Source organism: Lissotriton vulgaris, chromosome 4_1, assembly GCF_964263255.1.
Source record: "Lissotriton vulgaris chromosome 4_1, aLisVul1.2, whole genome shotgun sequence".
Lineage (NCBI taxonomy): Eukaryota > Metazoa > Chordata > Amphibia > Caudata > Salamandridae > Lissotriton > Lissotriton vulgaris.
Window position 1 is genome coordinate 576,668,547 of NC_141691.1, and position 21,716 is coordinate 576,690,262.

The 21,716-nt window shown below is 45.3% G+C and overlaps 1 protein-coding gene across 5 annotated transcripts in view; it reads left to right on the forward strand.

Annotated features, from left to right (window-relative positions):
• The window catches only part of ITPRID1 (ITPR interacting domain containing 1), a 520,073-nt gene that overhangs the window by 281,312 nt on the left and 217,045 nt on the right, over positions 1-21,716 (forward strand). For all 5 annotated transcript variants that reach the window (XM_086964782.1, XM_086964783.1, XM_086964781.1 and 2 more), the window contains exon 4: positions 17,221-17,272. In XM_086964782.1, the coding sequence (XP_086820908.1) occupies positions 17,221-17,272 (52 nt within the window). The remainder of the gene's footprint in view (positions 1-17,220; positions 17,273-21,716) is intronic.

Consider the following 21,716-nt stretch of genomic DNA (forward strand, 5'->3'; position numbering starts at 1 on the left):
TAAAAAACAGGCAACTGATTTGGCAACAAAAGGAGTGTCTAAACACTGTAGTGCCAGAAGAGCGGGTCTGCATCTTCTCAGTCCTGATAGTCTAAGCAAGGGGACCCACCAACGTTTGCACGGGATTTCATAAAAGGTACAGAATAAAATTACATGCAGTGTAGACTGAGCAGAACGATCGTCACAAGGACATTTGATCAATTCACGCGACCAGTCAGAGGGCACAGGAAATGAGACAAGACGATAAAATGAGTCAAACCTAAATCGAGTTAAAACATATCTATCAAAATTTGTCAAATAAAAAGAGAGATAAGGTTGGAGGCCATATGAAGGTTGGATCATCATTAAATGTGTGGTCGACTGTTTGCCAATTTCAGAGCACAGGCGCAAATCGTTTAAATGCGAAACACATAGGTTCTTTAGAGTCTTTCGTGATATGGTCGTGAGTGATGTAGGATTTGTGAAAAACACTGGGCAGTTCAAGTCATTCAAAAAGTTAAAAACATACAGTAGCCAAGGAATCTTTTTCCAGTGAGTCAATGTCAAGCAGTCTGTTATTAGTGACCGAGTTAGGAGACATTGCTCCTTGGTCCATATACGGTGCCAAAGGAGGATCGGTTGGTATCTAATGATATCGGATAGGTAGACCCAACCGAGCTCTGTGTGGCTGCCGTAGTTCGGGGGCGCTTCGGGGGAGAGCTAATACGTATTTCAGAAAGTCATTTTCAATTACTTGGAGCTCGTTGGTAGGAGCATAGCCCCAGACACCTGCTCCGTAGGTCGCCACACTCATGCATTTGGCTTGATAGATTTGTAGTACCACAGCCGGAGCGGGCTTGCCCAACTTCCTTGAGAATGAGGTCAGCGCTGATGTTGTGCGCTGGAGCTGCAGTTTCCTACTAGAGATAGCGGGTTTCCATGACATTTGATGATCGATGAGGATTCCTAAATATGGATAATTCCTGGCGCTAGCTAACCTGGTGTTCTCGATATAAATAGGTTTGCATTTCTGGGCTTTCTTACCAATATGCATGACAAAAGTCTTGGATTTATTGACTTTTAAGCCAAGAGAAAGCATATATTGGCAGTACTTGTCCAGTTGCAGCTGGAGCTGATTAGGTGTCCTTGCTAAAATTACCGAATCATCAGCATATAACAATGCTGGTATCGGGCGGGCGCTTATGCAGGGGAGGTCCTTGTTCCCTTTCAACATCGCTTGTTCCAAGCCATTAGTATAAATGTTGAATAAAAATGGAGCAAGGACGCACCCCTGTCTAACGCCTTTTGTAATTCTAAATGAGTCCGTTAGCTCTCCGTTGATGCCATACCGCACGCAGGCTTTGGTGTCCGAGTAGAGCTCTCGGAGAAACTTCAGGATTGGGGGATCTACTCCCAAATTACTAAGGATCTCCCATAGCTTGGAGTGGATTACGCAGTCAAATGCGGAACTTAAGTCCACATAGACCAGGTAAAGATTACCACCCTTAGCCCAGGCGTATTTCCCCATAAGTAAAGTAAGATTAAGGGCCTGTTCCACCGTACCCAGTCCCTCTTGGAACCCGAACTGGAGGTCAGTAAGGATCTTATTCTCCTTTGCCCAGTCCTGAAGGCGTTCCAGGATGAGTCTCCCAGCGACCTTGCCCAGCAAGTCCAAGAGGGAGATTGGTCGGTAGCAAGCTGGGTTATCGCGATCTCCCTTTTTAAAAATAGGGAGAAGCACAGAGGTAGACCAGGAGTCGATTAGGCCGATCTGAGAGGTTGCAGAGATGACTTGCGTAACTATTGGGGACCATAGTTCGAGGTTATTCACAAAGATGTCAAGTGGAACGCCATCAGGGCCGGGAGCTTTCCCGGTCTTTGAGGACGTCAGTGCTGTGTTCACGTCTCCAAGGTCGAAGTGAATGTCGATTGGATAGATGCTATCATTGGTGGAAGGGGCCTCCCCTGGTCTAATGCCATCGGTAGTTGGTGTGGAATCCCCAAATATCTGAGAGTAGTGGGTTACCCATTTTTCAGCGGGTACCGCCACATCTAAATGAGAAGAAGCGGTAGCATCCGCTAAGAAGGGGGACTTGACTGTTTGCCAAAATAACGTACTGTCCTTGGATTTTGTGCTCTCGTGTAGTTGGGCCAAGAGGTTGTTTTTTATTTCCCTTTTACGTGCTTTTAGGGCCAATTTATATTGCCTTCTTAGTAGTGAGATTAGGGCTGTGTCCCTGTCTTGGCTATGAAGGGCTCGTTTTAATGCACTATGAGCCTTACGACAGTGGGAATCAAACCACCCCCGACTATCTTTATCCTTCTTCTTGTGTTGGCGGGTGAGCTCCTGCCGTATGATTACTAGGATCTTAGCAAAACTGGACAAGATCAACTGAGGGGATGAGGTCGCCTCTAGGCAGGTGTATATTTGGGGAAGGGATTGTTGGATGATCCTTCCAGTGACCTCTTTGGGGTTGATCTTTGACCACTTTACCGTGTAGCCGTTTGTTTTACCCATCTCCAGGGATTGCTGAGTTAGGAGACTAGACTTGGTGCGAGGTAAGGAAGTAGTAGTAAGTGTAATAGTGATACTGTTGGGGAAGTGGTCACTAGAGGGATCTGTGCCGGTTGTGAAGTTTTTCAGTCTAGTGCCTAGAATTTGCGAGCACAAAATAAAGTCAATCGTGGACGACAATCCTCTTCCATGGAAAGTTGGCTTGAAGTCAACAGCAGGGCAGACAAGTTCATTCGCAAATTCAAGTTCCAGAGAAAATAAACAGGTATTGAAAGCTGACCCTAAACTAGAATGTATGAAGTGGGTAATGGGGGAATCATGCTCATCTTGGAGGCCACATATACCTTTGTTGTAGTTACTGCATAGATAAACATTAAAGTCCCCACCCCACACAAAATAACATTGTGAGTGTGCATTTTTATCTTTCTGATCAAGTAGAAATAAGGTAATTTCCGTCAGAGACTTTACACAGTCAGCAGGTGGTGTGTTGTTATACATGTTAATGAAATAATAAATAGAACTTTTATCAGATACTAACTTAAGGATTTGAAAAATTGGGGACACTGGAAATACTTCAGACATAACGAGTGAAATTTGGTTGTGTCTTCCTTGCACAGATGGAATGGCGGACATATGGAAGGTTTTAAATCCCTGAATATGAATCGGCTCAGTAACCCAGGTTTCCTGGAGGCAGACTATGTTATGCCTGTTAACCAGGTCAATCCAGGACTGAAGATGTATTTTAGATCTAAGGCCCGCTACGTTCCAGTACAAGACTGAAAAATCCCAGGTTGTAGGTGAAGAGGGGTGTGTGGTCTGCGGGTTAACAGGGGGTGATGAGTCACAGATCTGAGGGGACAGGATGAGGGAAGAGGCGGTGGTACTTAGAACATGGAGAGGTGAAGATAAGATAATTTGTTGTCTTGTATGTGGTTCCTCAGAAGCGGTAAAAAGGACGGGGCTGGGGTCACAGACCTGTAAAGATGGCAAGTGTAAAGATAAATTTGGCAAGGAAGTAACAGGCTTGTTACAGATACTGGGCGGAGAGGGCTGATTGGGCCTTGCCAACCAGGTTTTTCTGAAAGAGTGGGTAGTATGGGTCTGGGTACTAATTATATCATGGGTATTAACGGAGGGGACTGATGGTCAGTCAACCATATCCAAACATTCGTATCTGTTGGATAATGGAGGACCTCTCCAGTTGGAAAAATGTCCAGTGGCAGAGCTGGAGAAACCGTAACCTGCCCAGTGACCATGGTCTCTATTCCCGTCCCAATTGCCCACTCTCGTCCAACTCCAGGGAGGACCAGTGTTGTGTCGGGGAGCAGGGGGGTAGAAATATGACAGGTTATGGGTGGCTATCCCTTCACTAGAAGTACGGTCTCCCCAGGAGCAGATGTGCTCAACCGTATTCGGGTCGTCAAAGTTCACTATGATGCAGTCACCCTGGATGTTTTTGGGCACAGTGCCGAGCCATGGCACTCTGCGGACGGTGGTAACTCTGTTGTCCAAAAAAGTTGGTAAAGGTCTGTTATTGGACAACCAGTATATAACTTTATTTTTTAGTGACCAAATTGGCTCGTCTTGATTGGGGGGGAGTTCCGGAACACCTGTCATGATTACCACATAGGGGGATGCCTCGGGTGGAAGATGTATGGGATGGCCCCTCCTCTTTCGGTTTCTCGGGACGGTGTTAAATCCAACCGTTTGTTGCTTGGGGAGAGAGGGAGCCGGGGTAGGAAGGGCAGGAGGAGGAGGGGATTTTTGGTGTTTGGGCAGCTGATCATTAGGATTAGTCAGAGGTTGGGTTGATAGAGTCTTGGGTGGTTTCGGTGGGGCTTGGGGCTTAGGTATAGCTGGTGGTGGCTGTTTTTGAATAGGTTTCTGCAGGGCCTTTTGGTTAACGTTAGTGTTAGGGAGAGTCGTTTTTGCCAAGCCGGGCTTGATAGTTTTGGTGTTAACTGGGAGGGATTTTCCTTGAACTAGATTGGGGTTTTTTGTGGTACCTTTACTTGCATTGGGGGCTGAAGACAGGTGGGTTATTTGAACTAATTGGGATTGGACCTGATGCAATGCCTTTTCAATGGGATTTAAATATGACTTGAATAGTTCTCCTATTTTACTAAGCAGCAAACCATCATTACCGCAGGTATTGGTAGTTAGATTACCATTTTCAGCCAAGCTACTATCGCAGTCATAGCTACTAGAGCTGCTAAGATTCAAATTATCTACGGTAAGAGTTGTTACAGCTGCTGGCGCGGGAGAGGGTGATTGGTGGGGAGTTAAAGCAAGATTAATGGGTTGGGAGGGGAGATGCGAGGTAGAAGAGGATATAGGGGTAGTCATGGAAGGGGTATGAACAATATGCTGTAATTTAGCTGTTTTCTTTCTCTTGGTCTTTCTTTTAGGGATTGCACCTTCACGTATGCCCCTATCCATAACAGGAGAGAGAGCAGGGTCACTGTGACTGGCAAAAATGACTGGGGATTTTTCGAGTGACAGGTGGGATTCAGACAAATTTAAAGTTGCCGAGAGGTCCACCGTACTAGGGACAGTATGTACCTCTGCATGCACTGTCACTGGCATGGGTGATTCTATTGGACGATGAGGAGTTATAGCGTTGGCCAGTAAGCCCATAGAAGAACGTCTCGCTATAGCCAAGTCCTGGGAGACTCGTCGGTTCAATAGAATGATACCCTGCTCAATGGCGTCATTGGCTTTGGTTATGAATTGGTCTATCACCGATAACCTCAGCAGCGGCCTGGGCCTGTTTTTTAACTGTGTTTCTGGTATTTCTAGGGGACATGATTGAACAGTAACTAATGGGTCGCTACAGATAGTGGAGATGAAAAGAGCAAATGTAGAGAGTAAAATAATAATAAAGATAAATACTATTACAACAGGGAAATAGGAAACCAACAAGAAATAAAGTGGCCCAGTCCAGTCTTGACCTGGCTTAAACGGGCCCGCCCTTGGCCCGGGCTTCGCCCCGCGTTGCGGGAGGGACTGAGCTAGTTTTTATGTTCGTGCAGGGGGGGCGTGGCCGCCGGGGGAAGAGGCACCAGCTGTGAGGGCTAGAGGCTGCTGGTCCTCGCAGTCCCCCGGTGTAGGCAGCAGTAGTTTTACTGGTCAAGCGCACGCTGGGAGCATGCAGGCTTTCCGCCGAATGCGGAACTGCTCCCACCAGCGGCGCGACCTGCCAAATGAACCCCTGTGGTCAGATGAATCCTCCGTGAACGGCGTGAATTTCTCCTCGGCAAATGTCTCAGGCAGCAAGGAGCAAGTGAGCGGCACCCGCGAAGCGGGTGTCGCGAAATGTAAGTAGCAGCTGATGGGGGGGCGTGGCCGCCGGGGGAAGAGGCACCAGCTGTGAGGGCTAGAGGCTGCTGGTCCTCGCAGTCCCCCGGTGTAGGCAGCAGTAGTTTTACTGGTCAAGCGCACGCTGGGAGCGTGCAGGCTTTCCGCCGAATGCGGAACTGCTCCCACCAGCGGTGCGACCTGCCAAATGAACCCCTGTGGTCACATGAATCCTCCGTGAACGGCGTGAATTTCTCCTCGGCAAATGTCTCAGGCAGCAAGGAGCAAGTGAGCGGCACCCGCGAAGCGGGTGTCGCGAAATGTAAGTAGCAGCTGATGGGGGGGCGTGGCCGCCGGGGGAAGAGGCACCAGCTGTGAGGGCTAGAGGCTGCTGGTCCTCGCAGTCCCCCGGTGTAGGCAGCAGTAGTTTTACTGGTCAAGCGCACGCTGGGAGCGTGCAGGCTTTCTGTCGAATGCGGAACTGCTCCCACCAGCGGCGCGACCTGCCAAATGAACCCCTGTGGTCAGATGAATCCTCCGTGAACGGTGTGAATTTCTCCTCGGCAAATGTCTCAGGCAGCAAGGAGCAAGTGAGCGGCACCTGTCATATGTCTAACAGGACGAGACACTCTTCGCTCGCTGCTTCTGAATTGAATCTGAGAGACTCTTGTGGTGTATTGGTGTATAACAAGTCCTTTTCATCGCTTGTTTCATCAGCTTTCTGGGATAGTGCCATTCAACCAACTTTTCCAGGAGTAGTTTTGCATTTGAGAAAGAATCTATCTTCTTGGAGCAATTTCGTCTTATTCTCAAGAACTGGCTGAATTAGAGATTGTCCTTCAGATTCCTTTGGTGAAATCTCGAGAAATGTAGTAGGGGGGTTCCTTTCTGTTTGTTTAGTGAATAAGGAAGTGAAGATGGACCCTTTGTCATATTTGACCATTAAGTCAAGAAAGTTGATTTCCTCATTGCTTGAATTCAGTGTAAACTGGATATTAGGATTCCTCTGGATTATCCATGTGTGGAACTCTTCTAGTTTTTTAAATGTTCCCCTCCAGAGCATAAAAATATCATCTACATATCTCTGCCATGTGTTATATGCCCATCAAAAGGGTTGTTGTTGTAAATCCAGCGTTCTTCATAGAGTGCAATGAACATTATGGCCATTTCTGGGGTGAAGGGACACCCCATCGCAGTACCTTTGATCTGCAAATATGGCTCATCATAGAACTCAAAGAAGTTGTACTTGAGGCATATTTTCCACTAAGTATGATGTTGGAATGGTATGTGGTCTTATTCTTTACATGGCTTCTAGTCCTGCTTCTTGTGGTATGTTCGTATGAAGGCTCTATCCTTAAATTGCATGCCCGTCAGCACCAGCGTGTATGGTTATTGGGCATAGTGTGCAGTGCTCGATGCTTAGACGAGCACGCTTACACCGGGTTCAGTGAAACCAGGTCAGAATGGGCAGGGCTATAAAATGCCACAGACTAATTAGGGTTCTGGAATGAGGTAACTTACCAGACTCGTGATTAGCTTTAGTGAGAAAGATATCCTGTGTCAATGCTAAAGATAAGGAACACAGCAGAACTGATATCTCGGGGATGTGAGGATACCAAGCTCACCTTATCTGGTCAGCTGATATGCATGACAACGTCTGCTCTTTGTGGTAATGCAGGGGTTAATCCTTAAAATTATTACTCTAACACATGATGTGACGGTACTAGGCAGACCTAACACACCTACAAAGCTGTGTACAACCAAGGTCAAGCCTATCGCAACAACTTCAACCTGTTTACACCCATCCGGGCACCTCTGCTGGACTAGCCTACTCCTCACACACATCCTCAGCATACAGGGATCTAAAGCCAGAGGTCACACCTTCTCCTACATCACCCTGAAGCCTGAAATAAGCTCCCCTACCACATCAGAGTCACCAGCTCTATCTTCAAATTCTGAGAAAAACTGAAAACCTGGTTTCGTCTAATCTGCCCAGCTCAGACAGGTCTAGATCTCTCTCTCCTTCTCGGAACCAGGATATCCTTGATACGTGTGCCATACAAATCTGTATAACAGAACATCCTTCAAGATTTAATGGTGGACCATGGTGAAAGCTGTTGAGAAATAAACAAGATGATACAGTATAGCTCCTGCAATTGGGATTGTTCAAATGGTATATATTTTTTTTTTTTCCAAAACCTTTATTGCACTTTGCATATTACACAGCGGAACGCCTACAACCCTGCGGGCCGGCCGCTATCAAGGATCAGTGCATAGCGTGTTTCCAGTAAAACAAGTAGCGAAGTTATAGATACATTAAGGTCATGACAGGACATACTGGAATAGTAAAAGTGCATATTGAGCAATTATTCAACGCAGGAATTGAGGTTTTGATGGAGTTTTTTCATTTTTTTGGAAAATAACAAACCTAGAACATTAACAGGTAGGAATGGTTATTTGGTCTGGTATGAATCAGTGCAGTACAGATTACAATCGTCCCTCGGGAACATGAAGATTCGGTGTCCCTGGTCAGTACCTGTGCGCCTCCGAGTCCCAAGAACCCCCCTCCCCCCTCATAGATCCACAGTGCAGGTGCCCATAAGCTGCCTCCCGCCACAAGTAGGGCTGCCATCTCACCCCGGCAACCAGTCTAAGTTACCCTCCTTCATCCTCGTCATCAGAATCATCCAGATCTTCCTCCCGCAAGGGCTCGCAAATGTCCCCTCTATATTCGTTCCACTTCAGCCATATTTTATTCCATTTAATCGGGCAGGCTCGGTTGGAGTAGACTGCCCGTTCGGTTAACATCACACGATCCATGTTAAGGCACCATTGGGATTTAGTTGGGAGATCCACTGCCCCCCAGCGTTGCGCTATGTCCCTCTTTGCTACCATTATCCCCGTCGTGACCCAAAGCTGCTCATAACGGGACAAGTCGGTGGGTTCCCAGATGTTCAGTAAGCACCGTCTTGGGTTAGGTAGCATAGAGTGATTAATTGTCTGTGAGAGAGTGCGGTGTATTTGTTTCCAATATTCCTGTATCTTGGGGCAGTCCCATATGGTGTGGAAGAACGTGCCCTCCTCCCCGCACCCTCGCAGACAATAGGGGTGTGGTGCTCTGTGTATGCGGTGCAGCATTGTCCGCGTGTAATAAACCCGGTGCAGGATCTTAAATTGCACCAGTCGCATGCGTGCTGAGATGCCTACCTCTTTGGGGGACCCAAGTGCCTCGTTCCATTCGTGTTCGTCCATGTCATCAATTTCCCCTTCCCATTTCTCTTTCAGGTGGGACGTGGGTTCGGGGGTGTTATTAAGTAATTTGCAATAAGTGAGGGACGTTGCACGTTCTATCATGCAGTCTGTGAGTAAGCGGTCCTCCAAGGGTGAAGAGTCTGGTAGTGGTGTGTTGGCCGGGATAGCCGCAAGCAGGGCGTGGCGGATCTGAATGTACCTATATAGTTCCCTATCATTGAGCTCATAGAGTTCTTGGAGGCGGGCAAAGGGTACCACTTCACTCCTCTCCCACAGATCGCCCACCGTAGAGATACCTATTGTGTCCCATTGTGTGAACCCTTTGGTGTTCCTAAGGTTGCCCAGTGCGCGGGAGTCCCACAGTGGTGTCATCTTCGTGATCTTTCCTTTCCAGCCCAGAGCTGTCGTCGCCGCGTGCCATACTTGTACTGTTAATTTGGTAGGGCCGACCAGGGTCCGTACCTTGCGGTGATCGTACAGCGGTCCCAACAGGCCCTCCGCGCCCAGCTGCACCCTGTCGGAATGGAATGCCGGCTCGGTGTGTGGTGCGTGGATCCATTGGTTAATAGGTTTGAGGTGGGCCGCCCAGTAGTATAGTTTTAGGTCTGGTAGCGCAATTCCTCCGCTGTACCAGTCCCTGCGCAATTTGGGTTGTGCCACTCTTGCCGGGAGGGCGCCCCAGAGGAGGTTGGAGACCAGTGCTGCCACCTTCTGAAAGAATTTGGGAGGCACCGGGTATGGTGAATTCTCGAGGACATAGAGGAAGCGCGGTAGCGCCATCATCTTATAAAGGGCTGCCCGACCTAGGAGTGTCAGTGGCAGGCCCGACCAGAACTCGACATCTCGTTTGAGCCTCTCCATGGGCGGTTTCAGGTTTTTATCCATGAACTCCGACGCATCTTTAGTAACGTGTATGCCTAGGTATTTGAAGGACGATCCCGCCAGTCGCAGTGGACACGTATCGTCTAGAGTCGGAGCCGGACTTCGCAAAACGTACAACTCCGACTTGGACCAGTTCAGCGTGTAGCCGGAGATCCTGCCATATGTGTCGCAGATGCGCAAGAGGGCCGGTATGCTCTCCTCAGGTTCTGTAAGATATATGAGCATGTCATCTGCGTATAGAGACAGGCGGTCTTCCCAACCCCCGGTCCCCGGTACACCTTTGAGGAGAGGAGAGGCCCGTATGAGAGTCGCCAGGGGCTCCAACGAAATAGCAAACAGTAGTGGTGACAGTGGGCATCCCTGCCGTGTGCCTCTTCCCAACGGGAAAGTGCGCGATATATGGCCATTTGCCACCACATGGGCCACCGGGGCCGTGTAGAGCAATCTGACCCATGCCAGGAAGCGAGGTCCAAACCCCATCCGCTTCAACGTTTAGAAGAGGTACTCCCACTCCACCAGGTCAAATGCCATTTTGGCATCGAGCGCCAGTATAACCGCCGGTTCTGTGATAGTGTCAGATCGAGCCAGGACACCATGTAGCCGCCGCAGATTCTGAGCAGTGTTCCTGTGCGGCATAAACCCGGACTGGTCCGGGTGTATAATCGTGGACAGATGGGGCAGGAGTCTTTGCGCCATGATTTTGGCCAGGATTTTCACCTCGGCGTTTAAGAGGGAAATAGGTCGATACGAGGAGCATTCCTCCGGCGGTTTGCCCGGTTTTGGGATTGTCACAATAGTCGCCACACGCTGGTCTAGCGGAAGGGAGCCCCCCTCCAGACAATCCTTGAACATTCCCAACAAGTGTGTGCTGAGGGTGTCTGGCATCACCTGATACCATTCTACCGGTATCCCGTTCGGACCCGAGGCCTTGCCCGGGTTCAATGCCGCAATGGCCATCCGAACCTCGTCGGTTGTAATGTCCGCATCCAAGTCGCTCGATGCCTCTGGTGATAGGGTCTGGACTGCAATCGGCGCGAGGAGTGCCCTGGCTTCCTCCGATGTTCAAATGGTATATTTTAACGCGAATAGTGCTTGTCACGAACAATGCAGGAAAATAAATTTGTGTATCTTGGTAGAGAATTCCTATTAATGAAGCTGGGAAAGATAACACGGAAAGAGAGGGATGACTTTTTCATGATCAGTTACCTCAAATAAACACTTTTAATCAAAACTTAGGCAAAAGTTAAGTATTTGTGAGAACAATTAATGACATTTTGAAATTAAGGCAAAAAGGCTATTGCTAGTAAACCAGTCACTGAGCGGTGGAAAAATATCCACCACAATATACTTTTCCTCAAATTTAAGGCCTTCTCACAAATCCTCAAAGATCATATTTGTACAGTTGAACACTCCCATAAAAACCAAGCAACTGCCTATTGAAACACCTGCCTCCAATAGGGAAAACTGGTGTTTAGGTGGCACCCTGCACAAGAGCATCTTGGTAGTGTCCATATTTACATTGTAAGTAAGTATAACATTTATCTTTCTTATGGAAACTCAGTTCAACCCTGCAACCCATCCCAATGTATACTTTCTATGCCACAGGGCGTCCTTGTCAATTCTAAGCCAAACACACTTAGAGCACCTTACTCCTTGTAGAAATACATATTTTGAACAAATACAGTTCGGATGGTGCTAGTTAGACTCTTACAGAATGGTTGATTTGTCAGGACAAAAAGGGCACATGATGTGTCAGAGCTACATGCATGGATTTCACAGAAAACAGCCAGAAAGCCTACTTCCAAGACAAAGGGAACGGAGGTTCTTGAAACGTGTTTGGCTGTTTGGAAAACCGATGCTTATGTCCACGCTGCAGTCTGCTGGCAAGTTTACTTCATAAAAGAACTGAATCACTTACCAGCTTGTGGCTTCCTTTCTTGAGGGCGACCTTGTGTTTTTGGATGTTTAGCGGCGATGCCTAAGCCGCGAAGGGAAGCTCGCCGAGTCTAGCGGACCTGGCTGGCGTCACGAGGTGTCATCTCACACGGGAAGCAGTTTCAGAGAAGCTCACTACAAAGCAGGGCAGAGTGCTTAACAAGACTTTGTATCGCCCCGCCTGGGTTTTCATTGAATTCACTGCTCTGCCTGTGATAACGGACTCACTGAAGGATACAATTCCCGGCACTACAGGAACCAAAATGCCGTTTGTCCACGCCCACTGGGGCAGGACCCTGAACATATAAGTATGCTGTGAATGCCTTCGAGAGTTACGCAGAGGTAAAGCCATTGACAAAGGGAACAGAGGTTCTTGAAACGCGTTTCGCTGTTTGGAAAACCAATGCTTATGTCCACGTTGCAGTCTGCTGGCACGTTTGCTTCATAAAAGAACTGAATCACTTACCTGCTTGTGGCTTCCTTTCTTGAGGGCGACCTTGTGTTTTTGGATATATATATATATATATATATATATATATATATATATATATATATATATATATATATATATATATATATATATATATATATATACCCATATATACAAACATATATTTGATGTTTTAATAATGTACTTTTACAATGTATATGACTTTACCACACATGCATTTGCGTTATAATGGCATGCGTGATAAAATCATATGCGTTCTAAAAGTTTTAGAAATGATGTCTTTGCGGAGTGATGGTATGCGGGATGTTGGTTTGCGGAATATCATCACATATTCCCGGGGGAGGGATAGTCCCTTTCTTGCTCTTTCCATGGAGGTGGGCCTTGTGTCTGGATGTGCGTGGCGCGAGGCCTGTGTGCAACAGAAGTGGAAAATCTCCAGTGTGCACTTCAGGCGTCACCGGAAGTTAAGGCAAGATTACATTTCCTGCGCAATCACCCCTGTTTGCGCTCCTTCTGGCCCTTGGGAATAGCGCCATGCCTGACCTCCATACTGTAAAGCAGGTGTACGTCACTGGGAGCGCAGGGCAAGCTCACCCGGAGCTGGAATGTACCAAACCTGGGAAGAAAAAACAATGAAATATTGAGCACAACGCGTGCTTTTTTTTTCATAATCCCGCGCCCCGCACACGCCCACGCCCCCAGCACACTCCCACAGCACATGATATGAGACATGGCATGAAGGGCGGAACGTACCACACGCCCACAGCACAACGCAGACTACTTTGCTGGCACGGTTCTTTTACCTTTTAAATGTATCTGGTGGGCGTCTGCATATCCTATGTCCTTCTACTGCAACTGCCCTTTCCAACGCTGTATTGGGTGTTGTGATTGGTGCTGTGGTTCCTGAGATTACCCGCCTCAAAGGTTTGGGCTCTCTCTTTATTATATTAGTATAGATAGATGAAGGAACAGGCGGACAAAATCATTCATACTTCGAATCTATTGTCTAGGTATCGCTAAATAAATGTTGAATAACCTATCTGGTCATTTTCTTGTTACTTACATTATAGAGGTCCAGGCCAGATAGTGACAGGACCTATTTATGGTTCATTCAACTTTCTAAAAGTGGCATTTTCAGTCCTACAATGTAAAATCCAACTTTACCATAGTTGTGATTTTAAATAGACACAACCTCAAAATATCTATCATTTTTCAATTTGAAATTACACTTATAAAATATAATAAGGTAATCCGACTGTTAACCTATGGGAGAGGTAGGAATTTCAGTAGTGAAAAATGAATGTCAATGTTTTTCCCTACCTGGACATGTAAAACACAGAAGTGCATGTCCAACCTTTTAAATATATAGCACCCTGCCCTTGGGCTGTACAGGTCGTAACTTCGGGATACTATATATCTATTACAAAGGAAGGTTTGGGCCTGGCAATAGGATTAACTTGCCAGGTTGGTTGTTTAAACTGCACCCGCTTGCTCTGCAATGGCAGGCCTAAGACATGCTTAAAGGGCTAGTTGAGTGGGTGGCACAGTCAGTACTGCAGGCCCACTAGTGGCATTCATTTAAAGGCTCTTGACAGATATAGTGCACCTAACTCAGGACTTAGAAGTAAATTGAAAATGCCAACTGTGGATATGCAAATGTTACCATCCATGTTTTTAGGAAAAGAGTACATGTACTTTAGCACCAGTTAGCCGTGGTAAAGGGGCCAGAAGAGGCCAGCAAGGATGAAGTTAGCAAAACAGGAGGTCAAAAGAGAAAAAAGTCAGGGAAAACCACACTAAGGATACCAAGTCTAACAGTGATTAATATTCCTCTAAAATGTCATTAATCTAATACTAAAACTCATAACTACTTTTCATACATTGGCAATTGTTTACGTTTAGAGCTAGTATGCAGAAGCCAAAGTGCCTTAGACTTTTACATAAAATGCTCTCTAACTAAAAAAGAACGCCTTAAGTCCTTAATTGTCATTAAATCCTCTCCCTGCAGCACAAGCTGAAACATCTGTAATTGGACTCCTGAAGTTCATAACTTTAAGTCCATTGAAGAGACGTCTGAGCTGATAACATGATCTCAAATCACATCTCAACTCCAGCAAAATAAATTATCCTGCCCCTTTGTCTCCCCTTTTTTAAATATTAGTTAAGCCTCAAGCATTAATTAATGGAGATAAAATTTCCAGTAGCCCCAGAATCAGTTGAAGTGCACGGCATCTCAATTAAAGTATATATATTATTTGGTAAAGTGCATTTTAATATAGAGCATCAAAGTAGCATGCATTACACCCTTTAGCAGTTAATTTCCCCTTTGCTTTCTTATTTATTGACCAGATACATGTTTATAATAAATGCTGCTATTAATAATATAGTAGCTAGATTTCCCACAATTTCTTCACATTGTTTTGGCCCATGTAATATATAATATTTCCTTATTGTTAGACCTGTCATCCTCAAGGTGGTCTTTCCCCCAACATTTTGCCTATTGCCTCCCATTTTTGTTGATAATTTTTGGTGACCTTTAGGACTTTGAGCACTCCACCACTGCTGACCAGTACTAATGTGCATGTGCTCCTCCCCTAAAACAGCATGACATTTGTGTATCTCTGATTGGCATATTTGTTGTACTGGTATGTCCCTTGTAAACTGATATACCATATACCCAGAGCCTGTACTTCAAACACTACTAGTTGCAGCACTCATTGTGCCACCCACACAAGCACTTTTTCAAACCTGTTAAAGGCTTGCACTGCAGTGCCTGTATGTGCAGTATACTGCCACTTCGACTTGGCATTTAAAACTAGTTGCCAAGCCTTAAACTCTTCTTTTATTACATTAAAGTCCTCCCCGCCCCCCCAAAGATAGGCCCAAAGTAACCCAAAGGGCAGGGTGCTATTTAAGTAAAAGGTAAGACAAGTACCTTTATGTGGTGCATGTCCTGGTAGTGACAAACAGCCTATTTAGTTTTTTACTAGTGTGAGGCCTACCCCTCGCATATCCAGCATTGCAAATTCATTAATACACTTTTATGCTGTAATTCCTGATCAGAGAGGAGCAGCGTTTTCACGTTTCATATGTTTGGAGTTGTAAGAATAAATCATCCTTACCGATGAAGTTGGATTTAACATGGCTGGTTTAGAAAGGCCACTTTGAGAAAGTGGAGATTTCTCTGTACTTAGTGCTCTTTGTGCCTGACAGCCTATCTCCAAAACACATCTGATTGGGTGACAGCTATACTTTATGTATTTCCTCTAGACAGCCACAAAAGTGATTACCCCCCACAGATAGAGTGGCTGACAGGGCTTGGTTGAAAGAGATCCTCGTGCAATTCGGAGAGCGCCTTTAAAGTCACCCCCTACATCAAAAGCTTCTTTGTATAAGTACTGGGTCTTGACTGTTGTGCTGCTTTAAGGACTCACCTGGACTGCTTTTCTGGAAGGACTGATTTTTGGCTTGTTGCCCTCTAGCCTGCGACTCCCTGACTCAGCTGAAGGAGAGCTGGACTCTGCCTTCCCTCCAAGTGATCTCCAAGGGCTTGTTGGCTTGCCTCCTGTTTTCTGAAGTCTCAGGGATACAAAAAACTTCCTGCAATTCTGCTGGTGCTGCTGGACTCTGCCTTCAGTGAATCCTACACTTGCCTGAGGTGCCCCTTCCAAGTTTTGGGCCTCAGAATAGGTTCTGTAGCTGCTTTTCTTCAACTCTGATGAATCAGCACCACTACTCCGATCGGAATCCACAACAATGGTTCTACAGCCTGTGTGGCCCAAGGTCGATGCATTTCCTTCACTTCAGAGAAGCTCAATGATGATACAGCGACCCGACTGCATGGAAAAGATCGAGGCATTGAGCCCTCAGCATTGATGCATTGCTCCATCCAAGGTACATTTTCAGCAGACCCTCCATGAATCCCGTAGCCGGCCTGCCCTCCATCGCAGTCAGCTTGAACTTTAAATTTGCATTGGCCCCTTGTGACCACAAGTAACCTTTTGACTGCTTGTGACTACTAAGCAATTTCCTGCATTTACTTCTACTGACAGCATTTTTGTTGTATTGGTCTTGTTTTACTCAGATAAATATTCTCTATTTTTCTAACACGGTATGGAGTCTTTTGTGGTGTATTCATTGGGTTACTGTGTGTGTGTGTGTAAGTGTGCATGTGTGTGTGTGTTGTACAAATACTTTACACATTGCCTCTTTAGTTAAGCTTGACTGCTCTGTGCCAAGCTACAACAGGGTGAGCACAGGTTATCTTTTAGTGTGTATCTAGCTTACCCTGACTAGAGTAGTGGTCCCTACCTGACATGGGTGCATAACTCAGCCAACCAAGAATCCAATTTCTAACACCTATGCACTACACTATTCATTTTGTGTATATAGTTCAGGGTTTAACACATACTTAAGGATCTTTACATCAGGCAGTGAATCCAGGCTCATTGTACTAGGAGTACTATTATGCTTTCTGAAGGCTGTTAAATTTGATCCAAGAAGGTGGTAAGTAGATGAATATATTTGAATCCTCGTCTTCTAGCTGTCTAGAATGATAAAAGCGTCAAACCACATGTAGCAATATTGTATTTGGAGGTGGACAATAATTTGTGTACTTTTAGTTGCAGATGGAAAACTTTTTACACATTTTCTCCCTGGTCACTGCCACTGTTACGTATCACTGTGGCGTGGAGTTTCGTTCGACCCAACTGAACAGTGTTCAAGGGCGTCACACCAAATTTTTTACATGCAGGGTTTTCTTTGCTCATAATTGGAAAGTTATTATAAGTCAGTGTATAGATGTGTCTCTCTCTTTGGATTTTTTTGTCGTTTCAAAACTTCTGCTAAAACTAAACTTATACCTTCACTATTCCACATAATTAAAAAACGTATGTTTAATTTTTTTCAGCTCCTTTGTATGAAGGTGAAATGCAGCGGCTAACTGTAACTGACTACATGAGGTTGGTCCCAATTATTATTCATTTAATAAGTAGCATGATTGACGAAAATGTGTGATTTTCACTACTAATTTAAAATCCTTCTCAAATATTCAGTGGTCACGAAAGTATACCTAGGAAAAACATCCTATTGTGGCAGAATATAGTAGTGATGATCCAAGGAGGAGGATGGGGTAAATAAATGACATGGTGTGGTGTAGTGTCATTCAAAGCTAAAAGTTCACCAGGGACTTGAAAACTTAAAGAAGAATATGTCAATGGTATAAGATAACATGTATTATGGTCTCTTGATGCTTATAATATTATATTATGGGTATGGGTAATATATAATTTTATTAAGTTGGGAATGGTGAAAGGTTGTGTGGACTCACTGAGATTCAAACCTGTGCCCTTGAGGTAAAGCTCAGATTCCTGGAGAAGATGCTATCAGTTATGCAATCATCCTAAATGATAGAGTAACTTAGAGATGTAATTTCCTCATTATTAGCAAGGTAATAATAAACCCTGTATGATAGTCTACAGCTTGCTAATAAGAACAGAGATTAGATTAGGGTACAGAGACTGGTTATCCTAATTTCTGTGGTGGGAGTACCTCTCTATGGAAGAGCTCCTAAAATATCTAGAAATCATTTTGTACATGACCTATGAGAGCATAATTCAAATGGTGAGACCTCAACCCAAAAATAGAAGGTTGGTGATCTTACTAAATCGGCCTAAAGTAAGGTCATGGGTAAGAGTGAGTGGAACCCTTGGAGCTATACTCCACCAAATTCCTCGTTACAGAAAAACGGTGCGAGATTCTGTAGAAAATTCTGACGATGGATGGAAAATATGCTACTTGCGCTACAATTTAGAACTGGTAGCGTGAGCAGCACTGAAGATCAGCACTAACAGCACCATGTGTTGTGCAAGAACGTGCAGCCATTTGAGGTGATTTTACTGCCTCTTGAGTCTAAAATATATTTGAGCAACAGCAAATCTACTCGTAGGGCAGGCCTCTGAAGGCGACCGATCGTGAACATCGGCGACCACCCGCACTATGAAATCACACTAAGGGATACAAAATCTCGCTTGCCAGCTCACATATTCTGGAGCCTCACTGGGATAAATCTCATCACACGGAGTGGCCAAAATGCTGGCAATTCCGCTGGTAGAACGAAACATTCACCGTCCACCCTTAGTTATGGGTGGGTTGTGTGTGATCTCCTTGGGTTTTATGAGCCATGCTAATTATTTTCAGGGGGCCTTGTTTAACAACTGGATACTGGAACGAATTTGATAGTCAGGAGGATCTGGAGAGCGAACAGATGTTGAAGAGGTGTGAGAGATGCCTCTTAAATAATGTACAAGAATTCAGTTTAGCCAAATGTACAGGATGCAGACACAGGGTGAGAACTCCATGCACACAAATGCGATACTGAAGTCAAAAGACCAGTCGAATGTGCTGTTGAAGTGTACTATAAGAAAACAAGTGATGATTACAGACTGTAAATAGGCAGCAACTTGGTGCACTGGCCGAACAGATGCTTGTAATTGCATTTTACCCCATTCTTTACTGTTTAACAGTCTATATTTTCTGTCACCTGTTACCCCTCAGTGTTAACCCTGTAAACTGTCCTATGTTCAGTAACTTATTCTTATGTGAAGCATGATAAAAAGAAAAGCCCTTGCCTGTGTATTGTTCACAAGAGATTGAAGAAATAAAATAACGAATTAGTCCTATGTCAGAAACAAATATAAAGCTGAGCTAGGCCAGCCTAATCTAACGTAGGCGATTGAGAGGTGTGGCAAAAAAATCCAACTGTCTCAAGACAACGAAAAGAGTGGTAGTGGGTAGTAGGTTTTGGTAAAAGTGATTTGGGACTAGAATTAGTACTTGTATTAATGACACTAGTGGAAGAGAACTCCCGGCAACAATGGTATAGAAGTTGTATGGAGGCTCCAAAGGGAGATATGTTAATATTTCCATCACACCAGCATGGGTGAATATGAATCAGGCGGCTGCTGTTTGTCAGACATAATGAACAGAAGCACTCGTGTAATATTTGAGTCAGCCACTGCTTACATTTGTGTAAACTACAATTCCACTCTAAGGTTTTTCGAAAACAATGTTTCCTCCTGCTTTGTATCACTTGTGCCCTCTTCCTCAATCCCATCCTTCTTTCTCTGAGGCCCACCCACGCCGTGCAATGTTCCATCGATTTACTTCCCTCTACTCATGAGAGCTCTTTGCCAGCACAGACCCTTGTCGCCTTAGAGACACCCCTTGTATGATTTATAATCTGTGACAAGAAACAGTCAAATATATATTAGGCTTTAAAGCAAACATTTTTTTTGCTGCCTTCAAAAACTTTTATCAAGAAAGAGAATAAAACTCTTCAGTGAACATTTTCTCTTCTTTTTCTAACTCTGCCGTTGATTCTGATCGCTGTCCCCTCATTCTTTCCTCTTGTTTATGACGGTCCTCTGTATCACTTATGTGACTCTTACTTACATTTTATGTTACAGTCAGGGCCACTGGAATTATGCGGCAAGGGAGCACCTATTTATGCAGCAGGGTTGACTAAATTATGCGGCAAGGAAAGACAAATTATGAGGCAAAATGCAGCACATTTTAATAGTATGACCCATCATGTTTACATACAGTAATACTCTCTGGTCAAACATTTTAACTCATTAGTACCAATTTAATAGTCAAATACAGAAATAAGCAACAGCAAACCTTTACGAAGGGTCAACACACCTATTGCTATGGTTTTTAGTAACTTTTGACCTGTTAGAGCTAGAAACTTTTTTTGTTAAAATCTACAGATTATGCACCAGGTGATGGATATTGTGGCAAATGCAGCAAATACTTAAATAAGCAAAAAGAGCCGCAGCCGCAAAATCGTATAATATCAGTGATCCTTGTTATGTTAACGCCGTTTCAATCATCTGTGGATCTCATTTACAGAAGAAAAGATTAACTTTCAATTTGCAGGTTTACATTTGCAGTGTTCATGAAATAACTCTTCTTTGAGGTGTACAAAAATCCCAAAGTCAACGTACCTATGTCTGACAAAAATGGCATATTCCTTGTTGTATGCTAACCCAAGTGGATTTGCCGTCTGTTTATGTTTAGGCTTACAGATTTGTGTGGTGTGACCAGAACATAATTTTTTTTCTATTTGTTGTAATCATGAGCACACCTCTAGGGGTGGGTGAAATTTGTGTAATTTGCTTTTGCGTAGTTATAGTAATTCAGCAAAAAAAAGTGAAATTGCTTAAAATGCAAAATTGGCTACTAGCACCATATTTTAGCACAAAATGCACCATCGTGTTGGTTTTGGACTACTGTTGTGTCCTGTAGGTGGGGAGTGATCGCCCTAGGGGTATTGATCTGGGACCTACACTCCGACGCATCTAATCCTGACTAGGCCTAACACGTGTTCCTAGAATAAACTCAGGCGGACACTGGGAATAACTTTGTTGCTTGGTCTGCGCGCCTCTGAACGCCTGCGTGCGTGCGAGACCTCTTTTTATTAACCGGAGTCACATGACCAGCGCGCCCCACGCCCGGGGCGCCAGGGGCGGACCTCCAGGAACATAACATTCCTCCTAAAATAAGGAAAAACCAAAACACAAACCAAATCACACTTAAACATTTTCATTCCAGTCTCAGAGACCTTTAGGACCGATACCTTCAACGGACTTTAAGAGCAGCGCCACCTTAATGGCGGGTCTGCTCAGCTATATGCATATTTAAATGAGAACAGTCTTACGTGAAGTAGTCTCTCAACCAGCCGGAGGGGGTGGGATTGTCTCTTAATCGACGTTGCGACCCCCTGTGACTCAGCATTTCTGCTCCCGCCTCCGACTCGTGACTTGGCGCCTCTCTGTCGGCCCACTCCGGATCTGGGGCCTCCTCAAAGGACTCCACGTCACCTCCCACTTCTTCACTGGAGGCCTGTAGATTGTTACTTTGTCTGACCTCGTGACTGGGTGTTGATTCGACAGTTGGTGAGTTAGTTGCAGTTTCAGTTTGTTCACCACCCGGCCGATGCTCTGACTCCGGGGCTGCAGGATGAAACAGTTTGAAGTGAGACACATTGCGAGTCATCCTCTCTCGTCCTCGGATTGCTGTGAGACGGGTGCCTTTCACCCCAATCACTCGCCATGGCCTTTTCTCGTAATTGAGTCTAAACTTGCCACTAGTAGCGCGATTGCGGATAAGCACCACATCTCCTCGTTTAAACTGGGATGGCACTGCCCGTCGTCTTTGACTGATTTTGGCAAACGTGGTGTTTCTTCTCCTCGCAACCACCTCTTCATTTACCACTTCAGGTGACCACTGTGGATGATGGGGGATTGAGTCCGTTTTCACTCTTCCTAGGAGAAGATGTGCTGGGGCAACCCCCGTTGTGGAGTGAGGGGTCTGGCGATAGCTTCGAAGAAACGTAAAGATGGC